This window comes from Rhinopithecus bieti, unplaced genomic scaffold (genome assembly GCF_001698545.2).
Source record: "Rhinopithecus bieti isolate Rb0 unplaced genomic scaffold, ASM169854v2 scaffold_21412, whole genome shotgun sequence".
Lineage (NCBI taxonomy): Eukaryota > Metazoa > Chordata > Mammalia > Primates > Cercopithecidae > Rhinopithecus > Rhinopithecus bieti.
In genome coordinates this window covers 388,686-402,277 of record NW_016811643.1, presented here as the reverse complement: position 1 = coordinate 402,277, position 13,592 = coordinate 388,686, and the positions used below count along the sequence as shown (strand labels likewise).

Genomic DNA, 13,592 nt, shown 5'->3' with positions numbered 1-13,592 from the left:
AGCAAGACTCCGTCTCAAAAAAAAAAAAAAATTCTTTATTTTTTGAGACACAGTCTCACTGTGTCGCCCAGGCTGGAGTGCGGTGGCACGATCTTGGCTCTCTGCAACCTCCACCTCCCAGGTTCCAGCGATTCTCATGCCTCAGCCTCCAGAGTAGCTGGGATTACAGGCATGCGCCACCCAGCCTGGTTATTTTTTGTATTTTTAGTAGAGACGGGGTTTCGCTTTGTTGGCCAGGCTAGTCTGTAACTCTTGGCCAAGTGATCCACCCACATCAGCCCCCAAAGTGCTGAGATTATAGGTGTGAGCCACCACGCCCAGCCAAGATAGTACATGCATTTTACTACAATCTTTTTTAAAAAGGCAGGACTTAATAACTGGCTTTAAAAGGCAAAAGAGGCAAGAGTATCAAGGATGATGTTTTCTGATTTTACCAATAGGCAGATAGTGGTATTAATCACAAATGATAAAAAATGGGTTACAGGGGAATGATAAGATAATGAGCCCAGTTTTAGATGTAATTAAGTCTGAGCAAAACATGAGACATTCATGGAGGAGATTTTCAGAAGACAGGTGGATAAACTAGTCTGAAGTTCAGAAGAACGGTTTGCCACAGTGCTAGAGTTTATGAATCATCAGCCTATAGATAGCAGCTGAGGCTGAGGGAGAACCAGAGCCCTTGTGCAACATCAACTTTTAATGGGTGAGCAGGGGAAGAAAATTCTGAAAGGAGACGAATTCAAGAACAGCTGGAGAAGAAGAAAGATAAAACAAACAAAAATAAACAAACAATTATGGTCAATGAAAATTATGGAGGCAATGAAAGCTTGCTTCAAGAAAGGGGTCGGGTGTCAAATGATATAGAAGAGTCAAATTAGGATAAAGGCTAAAAAGGGTCCACTGGATTTAACGACAAGATTATATTCATGAGAACAGTTAATAAGAAATCTCTTTAGATGCTCTTCTTCAACCATAGGTGAAAAAGTAATCAAGTGATCTTGGAGTTCTCTCCTGAGCAGAGGAGATCAGTTTGAACATCAAAGGGGGAGTTGCGAGAGCAGTTTCAGGAATTAGAATCCATTTTCCAGGCTCATCTGAGATCCTAATCACTGTACTGTCATAGCCATGTATGCTAGAGCAGTAAAAGCACTTACTTTGTAACTGGGGTTAGTTTGGGCTCTGCTATACAGTCTGACCTTAGAAATGCTTAATTTCATCTGGAAAATAAAGACTATCTTCCAGAGTTGTTATAAAAAATATATATATATGAAGGGAAAACCCTCACAAAAGTTCTTTGCAAAGAATAAACAAAGTACGAATGTTAGTTAATCAAAATCTCCAACAGGTGATCCTTACAAAGTTTTAAGCAAAAGCAGCAATCTAGGGGGTGGGAGGCGGGGGGGAACCACCACTGGTTTAAAAAGAAAAAAAAAAAGATGGTAGTCTTTGAACAGATTAATTTCCTAGCCTTCTAACCTTGAGAGCTGTATCTTTTGTTAGTGTATTTGTAGCATTTGGACTTACGTTTTCTACTGGCTGAAACCAGGATATTCATTAAGGGTCAACACAGGAGGAGTCAGAAAGAACTCTTTAATTGGAGTGGGCTAGCAGAGGAATGTGAAGTGGCTACAACGAAATGAAGAGAAGGGAGGACACTTGTTATTTTGTGGTAGAGAGACAATGAATACACAGACCCAGATGGGGAGACATAGGTTCCAGACTCAACCCCAACACTTTCTTCAAAACACTTCTTATACTCCATCTTTTCACCCATAAAATGATGGATTCATTTAGGGGCTTCATCTGTTCTCCCATTTTAGAATTATTTTCTAATTGTGTTTTGGAAATTCATCACAAGTCAGTGGCTAGCCCTGTTACATTTATTACTCTCAGCTGTCTTGTGAGGAAGGCATTCCTAACCCTGTTTTATCTTTTTTTTTTTTTTTTTTTTTTTAAAAAAGCAAATGATAGATTGAGGCCCAGAAAGCTTGACAACTCATCTGATGTCACAGAGCTCTTAAGTGGCAGAATAAGGTCTGTAATCTAAGTCACTAACTCTATGTCCCACGCTCTTTTCCCTGTAGGTATATACTCATTGCTATGCATTACAACAACCACTAACTGAGTGTCCACTATGAGCCAGGCATGACACCAGAAGCTTTATAAACATTTTCACCGATTACAAACCAACCATCTGTATAGGTCATTATTCCATTTTACAGTCGAGAAAACTGAGATTCAGAAAGATCACTCAACCAAAGTTCCAAAGCTAATTAGTGAGAGAAACCAGATTTCAGCCGAGATATGACACACTCCAGAACACATACAAGACCCCTGGGCAATGCTTGGACACTGACACCATCAGAACATTTCAGAAAAGAAAAGACAAGAAGAAGACTGAGGTCTTGACTACACTCCAAAATTCTAGCAGAAAACCTTATGAAGCTTTTGGAAAAAGAAATGCCCTGGTCTAGAAACAGCCCACTGTCATAGTGAATCTAGATAAAGGGTATTCAAGTGTTCACTGTACTCATTATCTGTCCTAGTCAGCTTGAGTTGTCATAACAAAATACCAGACTGGGTGGCTTAAACAACAGACATTTATTTCTCATAGTTCTGGAGGGTGGAAGTCTAAGATTAGGGTGCCAGCATGGTCAGGTTCCAGTAATGACTCCCTTCCTGGCTTGCAGATGATTACCTTCTTGCTGTGTTGTTACACAGCAGAAAGAGCTCTGGTGTCTCTTCTTCTACGGAAACTAATCCCATCATGAAGGCTCAACCTCAAGACCTCATCTAAACCTACAATGGTTCAATCTCCAATTACCATCACAACTGGGGGTTAAGGGTTTCAACATACAGATTTTGGAGTGACACTAACATTCAGTTCATAATATATAGTCTATGCTTAAACATTTGAAAGTATATGGCATATTACATTCTCTAAATTCACTCTGCCAAAATATATAAGGAGCTAGTTAAAACCATGTTATAGGATTGCTGCGAGTGTGAAAACAGGTATTTTTTGTAAAATACTGAGCTCAGGGCGGGCGCAGTGGCTCACGCCTGTAATCCCAGCACTTTGGGAGGCCGAGGCGGGCGGATCACGAGGTCAGGAGATCGAGACCATCCTGGCAAACATGGTGAAACCCTGTCTCTACTAAAAATACAAAAAAATTAGCCGGGCGTGGTGGCAGGCACCTGTAGTTCCAGCTTCTCGGGAGGCTGAGGCAGGAGAATGGCGTGAACCTGGGAGGTGGCGGAGCTTGCAGTGAGCGGAAATCGCACCACTGCACTCCAGCCTGGGCGACAAAGCGAGACTCTGTCTCAAAAAAAAAAAAAAATACTGAGCTCAGGTTTTGGCACAGTAAAGGGGCTTTCAAAGAGAGAGAGAGAGAGAGAGAACACTGTCAACTGGCTAGAAGACAGCTGCTTACTGGAATACATTGTACCACAAAGCTATATTTTATTTCCCATCTTCAGACTTCAAGAGAATTTCAAACCAGGAGTGTTTCTGACTCCTCTGTCCCCTGAGGCCACCATCCCATTTCCTTGGAAGCAGATGACACTACAGTGGACTTGACCCCCTGTACTTTTGCCCTCCTGAGCCTACCCCAAACTGCTGGGCAGGAACAGGCTTCTAGCTCCTCAAAGGGAAGCTTTCCTAGTCCTAGAAACGAAAAAGACAATTCTCTTCTTTAATTTATTATGGGGAAGAGAGAAAGCAGCACATATTTTAAGACAGATTAGCTTACTATAACAGAAAGCACATATATTTTGAAACCACAAAGAACTGAGTTCAAGTATTTTCTCATCCCTTAGAAGCTATATACATTAGTCAAGTCACATGACCTGAAATAAACTACCATAGTTTTTTATCTATAAAAGCTATAGCATTTATGATTAATAAGATTATAATTAATATATAGTACCTAGTATGTTCTTACCAAATGATAATACTTTTAACATAACCATATAAATGTTTACTCTAATGTACTATATTTGGCATTTGTTTATAAATTATCTTCACTTAGATCTTCCATTTCCAGTAACACAGAAGAAAAATAACCTGAAAATCTGCCTACTGCATAACACCTAGAAAAGCTGGATGAAGTATAACAAACATCCTATGAGGCAGAGTTGAGATTTTAAGAAAGAAAAAGGAATCCCTACTACTCAAAAAATGAAGAGGAAACTAAAAATCAGGAAGTCTATGTAGTGAGCTGTTATCAGGCTGCTTTGGGGAGACTTTTTAGTCTAGGCACTCAAAAGGCTTACTTTTTATAGCCACCAGGGGTAGGAGATAGGCTGTGGGCCCTGGAGGATCCAAGAGCTGCAACTCAAATTCCCCTGCATAAAGCTGGGACCTTGGAGGAGTCATATTGTCAGTTAAAAAAAGAAAAAAAAAATCCAAAAGTACAGAGATACAACAGCCAAGGTTAGGTTAAAAAATAAAAAGTCTCCCTACAAATTTGAAACCTTGCCCTGTATGAAGTCTGAATTTATACTACTTATGTGGAGTTTATACTATCTGTGTGGTCCTAGAACCTACAGCAGGGAATTAACTTAAAACAGTTCCAGGCTCATAATATTCCTTGGTGATTAGTAGAAACAAAAAAAATCCTCCTTTCCTCTACAGGAATACAAATAATCTTGTTTGATTCTCACAACTGTCCTATGAAATGGATAATATTTTGTCTCATTCCCAGAATTATGTAGTATGAAATAGATAATATTATCCTAGTTTATCAAAGAAATTAAGTCTAGGGAGATTAGGGCAAGTTGTCCAAAGTCACCCAGCTATTCTTCTGACAGAGCGGGGATTTGAACCTGATTGTTGTCCAGTCAGTCAAAACACATTACCAACTCCTACTATGTGCCAAGCAGAGATAAAGTCTGTTCCCTTTCCAATTTTGGAAATTTGGAAAATTTGACAAAATCAATTCCCCTTCCAGATGTGCACTGCTTAATCTTGATGTAAATCAATAGATAAATGCAACTGTTCTCTTCCTTCTCTAGTTTAGCAACTTAGTAAGAATGAAGGCAGCCAGGATCAGAGCAAATAGGAAACCAAAGCTCCACAGGGTTCCCCTGGGCTCTGTCTGCCAAAGCAGTTCAGTTCCCTCTGGCAAAGGAACTTAAGTTGCTGGAACACTCTGAACTGGAAAGTGGAAAAGCAACAAGCTCCATGAGCTAGCAGGGTGTAGAGTACTGCCCCATGAGTCCTGGTTACTGGAAATTAATTTTGTTAGAATAAATATACAAATAGAAATTCAAACCGAAAATATTTACTGTTAAGGTTAAGTAATAAGGACAATGAAACTGTTGTGATAAACACAAACATGTGAAACAGAAACTTAGGGATAACAGTTACAGTTATATCAGGCTCAAACTCCAAAATATTTCTGAATGTTAATTTGATTGCATAGCACTGAGAAAATCCTGATGTAAAAACATAAGCAGATGTAAATGGTAGCATTTAAAAAAAAATTAACAGGCATTCTTAGAAGCTTAACACATTGATCATCTAACACATATTCCACATATTCATGTTTTATAAAAATAGTTCTCAATATTTTAAAATAATCAAATCAAATGTTTATGGACTCTCTAAAACACTCTCCTGGTATTTTTGTAGAACAAAGTTTGGAAACAACCACACAACAGGTTCTCTGAGATCTTTCTACTGGACCTCAGACATATCTTCTGCATGTTCCCAAACTTTACCAAGACTTTTGGAGGTGTACGTTAGGAGGATAAGCAAGTTATCTGGTAATATCCTTAACTACTATTTCTCCAAATGAGAGCCATTCTCACACTACTCACCCGTGTAGGCCATGTTCTTAGGGTTGCCATAAGGAGCCCCAGGCTGCACGGGGCTATAAACAGGGTTCATTGTGGAAGACTGAGGATCCTACAGAGAAAACAAAGAAAACAGCACTGATTATTGATTGTTCATTCTTCCTGACATCAGCTTCTCCTCTATAATCTTCAGTTTTCCCTGAAAGGAAAGCATCAGGGTATAGTGGAAAGAAGACTAAACAAAAAAGCTAACTTGCTTGTACTTGGCCCTATGCTAAATACTTTCCCCATTTTACAGATGAAAATAGTAAGGAGCAAGGAAGTAATATAACTTGCCTAATGTCAACCCAGGCATTTTGGCTCTCAGTTCAGTATTAGTCCCACTATCCCACAGACAGCTCTGGCACTACAATACTATGTGGCACTGGCCATGTCACTTCCCCTGTCTGGACTTCAATGTCCTGATACAAAATGAATTAGTTTAAGATTTCTGAGGTCCTTTCTAATTCCAGTGTTGTCAGTCTAAGAGTTGGAAAAGGATATGCTTTCCATGGTTCACTAGTGGAGCCTGGTGCCTGATGATCAGCAAACAGACTGCTGGAAGGAAAAGCAGCGTCTCATCTGCCCCTTACACCTGCAGAGGACAAGATACCAGTTACCAGCAGCTTTAAAAACAAAAAAGGGAATTTGTTGCCACTGATAATTTTAATGCAGACAAGGAAATACAGCTAGGATTTCTCTCCAAATTTATTCAAGGAAAAGAAATAAACTTGGAAATTTGTGTGCAATAAGTATCACCTGCACAAGTGCTCTGTTAATTATCTTAATGAAGCACATTCTCCATTCTGATTAATGGAAAATCTGTCATTAAGCTCTATTAGCCAGCCAATTTGTCCTACCTTGTTTAGGGAGCCTTTCCTTACCATATAGCCTGACACATTTGTAAATGTGTCCCCAAATATATTATTTAATCATCATAAAAATCAAACAATTCCTTCCTAACTAAGTTCACAAGATAGATGGGCAATTTTTTAGGTCATTAACTTCTCTTGCATCACTTCAAAATCGGAAACAAGTCAAACGTTGAAGGCAGGCAGTGAACAGCTGCTGTGATGACACTGCTCTGCGATTAGTCTGTCTAGGGTTCCAAAATGAGATGTGGAGAAAAGGGGGGCTAACAAGGAGAAGAAGCTGGGATCAACAGATAAGCAAAAGGGAAAATGCCACTGGCCAATTTCAGAGAACAGAATGTCCTAAAATGTACCTAATGTGTAGCCCTGGCAAACTACCCCAGGGCAACGAGCTAGATGAAATTACCATCAGCCAACAAACTGAAACTAGAACAACTTGAGGATGAAAGTTAAAGGAGTTATATATATTTCAGTTAAACTTAAGGGAAAAAAATATTCTCACAACCAGAGTTATCTAAAAATATACCCAAGTAACATACACTCTCTCTAAATAAAAGCACTCTCCTCACAGAATACTAAGACATTAAAAATGATAAGAGATCATAGACGTTAAAATAAGTTGCAAACTGTCAAGTGACATGCAAATGTAAACAATGATGATGTGACAATGTTGCCCATGTGACAACAGCAACACAGAGACTACTGGTACTCTTTCGGCTTTGGGTCTCTCTTCTACCCAACCAGTTCTCTGCCTGGTACATCAAAGTGAGGAAGACTGATAAAGTGCTGCAGTGGTGTGAATGTTTCCCCCCAGAAAGCACGTGCTGGAAGCTTAATAACCATTTTAACAGTAATTAAGAGGTGGGACTGTTAAAAGATGATTAGGCCATGAGGGATCTGCCCTGATGAATGGGTGGTTAATGCCATTATTGCAGGAGTGGGTTTATTACGGTGGGCGTGGGTTCCTTAAAAAAGGATGCGTTTGGCCCCCTCTTGCTCTCTGTCACCCTCTTTTTGCCCTTCTTTCTTCTACCATGGGATGACACAGCAAGAAGGCCCTTGACAGATGCTTGTACCCTGGTATTGGACTTCCCAGCCTCCAAAACTATGAGCCAATACATTTCCATTCGTTATAAATTACCCAGTCTGTGGTATTCTGCTATAGCAGCACAAAAAGGACTAAGACAAGTGCTAAGCAGTACAACTTGCCTGTAAACATCTGAGCACTCTCCTACTGAGAAGAAACTCTGTGTTGCTGATTGGACAAAGTACAAAACTGCTTTTCATAATCAAAGAAACTCATCAGCTTTGAAACTGGTCTCCTGCTGCTCCAAAATGAGGGCCACTGCCACAGGAGGGGATCATGCCTGGGGTAGCACTCCATAACACCATCAATTCCAATCTCAATTAATGACTGACAGAAACGAGATCTGCCAGGGTTTCAAAATTTAGAATATGACAACCACTTCTAGGGAGCTGCTCAAGGGTAGACAGGATTCCTAGCTTCTAAAGGAAGGTTGGTCTTTTATAACAAAATCTGTACTGTTAATAGTTTCAGGGACAGGCTAAAAATGAGTAGGAAGATCATAAACTCTACAATCAGGCAGATTTAGGTTCAAATCCTGGAACTGCCACATACCACGATGCAATCACAGGGTAGTCCCTTAACTTCTGAGTCTCTGTTTCCTCTAACCGCAAAATGGGGGAAAAAACAAAAAACATACTTTGTAAAAAAAATTTTTTTAAATGATAGGTTTATTAAAGTATAATTTAAGTATAGTGAAATTTTACCTCTTTTAGGTATATAGTTCTGTTAGCCCCTGAAAAATGTATTCAGTTGTACAAACATCACCACAATCCAGATATAAAATATTTTCATTACCCCGAAAAGTTCTCTTATACATTTGTAGTTAATACCACCCCGCCTTCTTCAAAAGCCTTACGAATAAAATCCAAACTCTTTCACAGAGTATACAAGATCCTTTATGCTCTATCTGGGATGTTGCTCAGAAATCTGTGTATTTATGTTCCCAAGGAGATTCTGATGCCCAATTTGAGGACCATGCCTTAGACTTTCTTTCCCAAATGCCATTTCTCTCATATAGGCTGTCTAGGGGAATTGAGATACAGCAGAGAACAAGAACAACAAAAATTTCTGCTTACATGCTAGTTGGGAGGAGGAAGAAAGAGAGATTTTTTTTCAAGTGAAAGATGTATCAGATGGCAATAAAAACTGTAAAGCAGGGGTTCCCAACCCTGGGGCCATGGACCAGCATCAGTCCATGGCCTGTTAGGAACCAGGCAGCACAGCAGGAGGTGAGCAGCAGGCAAGCAAGCATTACCACCTGAGCTCACCTCCTGTCGGATCGGCAGTGGCATTAAATTTTCATAGGAGCGTGAATCCTATTGTGAACTGCACATATAAGGGAATCTAGATTGTGTGCTCCTTGTGAAAATCTAACACCCCCCTCTCCGCCCCAACCCCACACATACCCCTGGTCCATGGAACAACTGTCCCTGGTGCCAAAAAGGTTGGGGACTGCTCCTGTAAAGAAATCCACTCAACCTGTTTAGGGAGTGCTAAGGGCAGGTTGTTGCAATTTTAAATAAGATAATTAGAGAAAGTGTCATTGAGTGACATCTGAGCAAAGACCTGAATAAGTTGAAGGAGTAAGCCATGGAGATCTCTGGGAAGAAACTGTCTAAGTAGAGGAAATAGCAAATGCAAATGCCTCCAAAGTAGAAGCATTTCTGAGAAATAGCTTAGAGGCCAGTTCAGCTGAAGTGTAGTAAATGAACGGGAAGAATACGAAGTAAGATCAGACAGGTAATGAAGGCCAAATCATGCAGGGCCTTGTAGGCCACTGTACAAACTTTGTTTTTTTCTAAATAAGATGGGAAGCCACAGGACTGTTTTACAAAGCAGAGTGAAATTATTCGTCTTCATTTTAAGAAGAGGTAGATTGTTGTGCTGCGATCAGACCGCAGGAAAGCAAGAAGAGAAGCAGGGCAGTCGGGAGGTTTTAGAAACAGTTCAGATGAAAGATGATGGTGGCAGTAGCAGTGACGGTGGTGGTAGAAACTAGTCATGTTTTTTATATATTTTGAAGATCAAGCTGATAGGAATTGCTAATGGATTTAATATAAGGTATGAGATGAAGAAAGACATCAAGAATGATGCCAAGGCTTGAGAAACTGGAATAATAAAAATGCCATTTACTGGTGAGAACTATGAGAGGAGTAGGTTTTGGGTACAGAACAGAAATCTGGATTTGGACTTAGATTGGAGGTGCCTAAGAATTTTGCTTAGAACAATGTTTGATACACAATAAACACCCTATAGAAGGTTAACCATTAGCACTACCATAAACATTACCCCTTTGGGGGTTCTGTGGAGGTTAAAAAAGGAAAAAATAAAATAAATAAATATTACCCCTACTACCAGCAGCTACCATTTACTGAACACCTACCATGTGACAGGTACTGTGCTAAGGACTTATTAAGTCCCTATAAGTCTTACAATACTTGCAAAATAAGTGTTATTTTTATTATATTACAGGTAAGTAAACTTAAGTACAAAAAAAAATGAAGTGACTAGCCCAAGATCTCATAACTGAGAAGTGAGGAAAAGCCCATTTCAAAGCCAAGTCTGTTTGATTTCAACGTCCAAGCTACTTTCACTATACTAGATGAGGCTCCCAGGCTCTCCAGTCACCTACCCCAGTACTAGGTTCGCCTCTGGAACAGTAGGCCTCAAACCCTTGTTCAACTCAAGAGCCTAAGTGCTCTGCTTGGACCCTAACAGATCCCAACACGGAGGCAGTTCATATCTACCACAGTACCTGGCACCTGCTGGGTCACTGCTGGGCACCATGGGCAGTTATAACTGTATGATATGGCCTTATGTGCTTACCTCTCTGGTTGCAACTTCTACCACTATCTTTTTGTTTTCTTCACTTCAATCACAATGACTTCCTTGTTGTTCCCTAAGACATCATGCATGCTTGTGCCTCTTGGTCTTTGCACTTGCTTTTTCCCTTTTCCCCAGATATCCAAATGGCACAGTTCCTTACTTCCTACAGGTCTCTGCTCCAATGTCACCTTATCAGAAATGCCTTTCTTAACCAACTTATCTAAAATAGGTCCTCCACGTGTTCTCTCATCCTTTCTTACCCCCCACCTTTTTTTTTTTTTTTTTTTTTTTTTTTTTTTTGGAGACAGAGTCTTTCTCTGTTGCCCAGGCTGGAGTATAGTGATGCAATCTCGGCTCACTGCAACCTCTGCCTCCCAGGTTCAAGCAATTCTCCTGTGTCAGTCTCCCAAGTAGCTGGGATTACTGGCACCTGCCACCATGCCCAACTAATTTTTGTATTTTTAGTAAAGACAGGGTTTCACCATGTTGGCCAGGCTGGTCTCAAACTCCTGACCTCAAGTGATCCACCCACCTCAGCCTCCCAAAGTGCTGGGATTACAAACATGGGCCACTGCGCCTGGCTTACTTTTCTTATTTATACCTACTTTAGTCTGTTTTGTGCTGCTATAACAGAATACCTGAGACTAGGTAATCAACAATGAACAGAAATTTATTTCTCACAGTTCTGGAGCATGGGAAGTCCAAGATCAACGAGACAGCATCTGGCAAGGGACTTCTTGCTACATCATCCCATGGCAGAAAATGGAAGGGCAAGAGAGAGAATCTATTCCTGAAAGTTTTTTTAAAAAATGATTTTTTAAAAAAGAGATGGGGGTCTTACTATGTTGTTCAGGCTGGACTGCAATGTCTATTCACAGGCACAGTTATGGCACACTACAGCTTCAAACTGCTGGGCTCAAGTGATCCTCCTGCCCTAGTCTCCCAAGTAGCTCCCTGAAAGCTGGCTCCTCAAAAGCCTGTTTAAAAAGACATTAAGCCCACCTCTGAGGACGGGGCCCCCAGAACCAAAGTACCTCTTAAAGGCCCCACCTCCCAATACTGTTACATGGGCAATTAAATTTCAGCGTAAGTTTTAGAGAGGGCAAACATCCAAACCACTACAATACCTATTACTGTCTGATCTATTTTCTTGTTTATTCTTTCCCCCATTAGAGTAAGATACATGAGAATGAGATTCGGTTTATCTTGTATCCCCAGTGCACAGAATATTACTGGCACAAAACAGGCACTAAATGCATACTAGTTGAATGAACAATGCGCTTTCATGCTTCTCCAAAATAAAACTGCGAAAAAAACTTCAAGATGTTTGGCATTTCTTGGCATATCCCAGTCAACTTCTTGGCTCCCTATCTCTCCAGCAGCTGCTTCCAATGCCCAGAGAAGCCTCTACTAGGAGCTCATCTTGGGCAAAAAAAGCAATGGTAAGGCCCAGCAGTTGCATGGTATGTGAGAGAGAAAAGAGAGGTGCTAAAGATTCCTCCTGGTGAAGCTGATTTTTCACTTCTAGACTCCTAACCACTGTTCTGCAAATGGCTTCCTGCTACCCTCAAAACATCTGAACTATTTCTTTCAAAACAACAAAATCTATGACCATTAAATGACAAGCAAAAAAGTCCAGAGATTAAAGTAGTATTTGCACATGTTGCAGTGTTTAAAATTAGCATTTTAGTTTGCAAAGTACTACTACATTTTGCAAACTAAAATGGTAAAATTCTTTGAAATTCTACCATTTGAAAAATGGTAAAATGGTAAATTTTTCAAGTAATTTTACCACTTACGCAGTGCTTTAGAATTTACAATGAGATTTTAACCATTACCTCACTTGGTCCCTTGAAATAAGCAATGCAAAGATTATTAATTTCATTTGAAAGACCAAGAAACTAAAGCTTAAAGGTTTAATGCATTCTGGGATAGATACTGTTGGGAAAGGAAAAAGATTGTGTTTGCCCAAAAGAGGCTATGGTCTAGCTAGGAAAGTTTAAAAGTTAAATAAAAATTAAAATGCCAAAAGTAATAGATGGAGGTGGAACTTCTGGAACAAAGTGCTTAGCAAACCCTTTCCCCCAAAAGCAAAAATAAAATGAGACGAAATGGTAAAAAACAACCATTTTGGGCCAAAGTATGAAATGTCTGTTCAAGAAAAACTTCTGAACCACATTAAGAACAGTGAAAGTCTGTGGCATTTTACCCTGGGGCTGCCCCTATCCCAATCCCCAGCTCCATAGGGGGCCTGCTACTAAGGCAGGCTAGACCAGGCTACAAGGACTACTGCTACCAGAGTGGGCTGATTTAATTTGAAACTGAGCACAGAAAATCCTATGCCCAGAGTCATTGTCAAAAACAATAGTGAGGCAATTTGGGGAACAACAGCAAATAATCCAGGAAGGCCACTACTGCAGCTACTCTGAGGTCATAATACTAATTGGTGCAGGCAACAGACCTGCAGATAAGCCAGAATTTTTAAAGGGAGTTCTGGGGAACACAACAACCATAGTGGGGTCTTGATAAACTTTCACAGGATCCCTAGAGGTTTGTAGAGAGGGCCTTCTCTATCTACTGATCCTGGGTGAATTTAAGGCCTTGAACATAAAACCAAAAGTTAGAGCATAATTGTAAATAGCCTGAATTTTAAATGCATTCCCTAAACCACATACAGATCCACCGGTAAAGGGTGGAAACCTTCCTGTCCTATGTTTAAGCAGAACTTCTGATCAAACACTGGATGGCCACCAATCTGTGCCAACCCAGGGGTGACCTTTAGGAAGCCAAGTTTAAAAATTAAAACAGTAATTTAAAAAATATGGCCAGAGACATCAGAAATCACACTGCAAAGGAGACAAACTCTACAGAAGAGTCTGAGCAAGTCACTGAACAAAAAATCCCAGCAACAACCTCCTGGTGGTGGGGTGGGCGTGGGGTGGGTGGGTGGAATCTGAATCAAGAGTTGC

General features: G+C 40.3%; 1 protein-coding gene across 3 annotated transcripts in view; it reads right to left on the bottom strand.

Annotated features, from left to right (window-relative positions):
• Positions 1 to 13,592, bottom strand: part of FAM168A (family with sequence similarity 168 member A) — a 209,198-nt gene that overhangs the window by 62,467 nt on the left and 133,139 nt on the right. For 2 of the 3 annotated variants that reach the window (XM_017894432.1, XM_017894433.1), the window contains exon 2: positions 5,824 to 5,911. In XM_017894432.1, coding sequence (XP_017749921.1) covers positions 5,824 to 5,893 — 70 coding nt within the window. In that variant the 5' untranslated portion in view covers positions 5,894 to 5,911. Of the gene's footprint in view, positions 1 to 1,524; positions 1,627 to 5,823; positions 5,912 to 13,592 lie in introns of those variants that run through there. The other variant, XM_017894434.1, reaches the window with a different exon arrangement.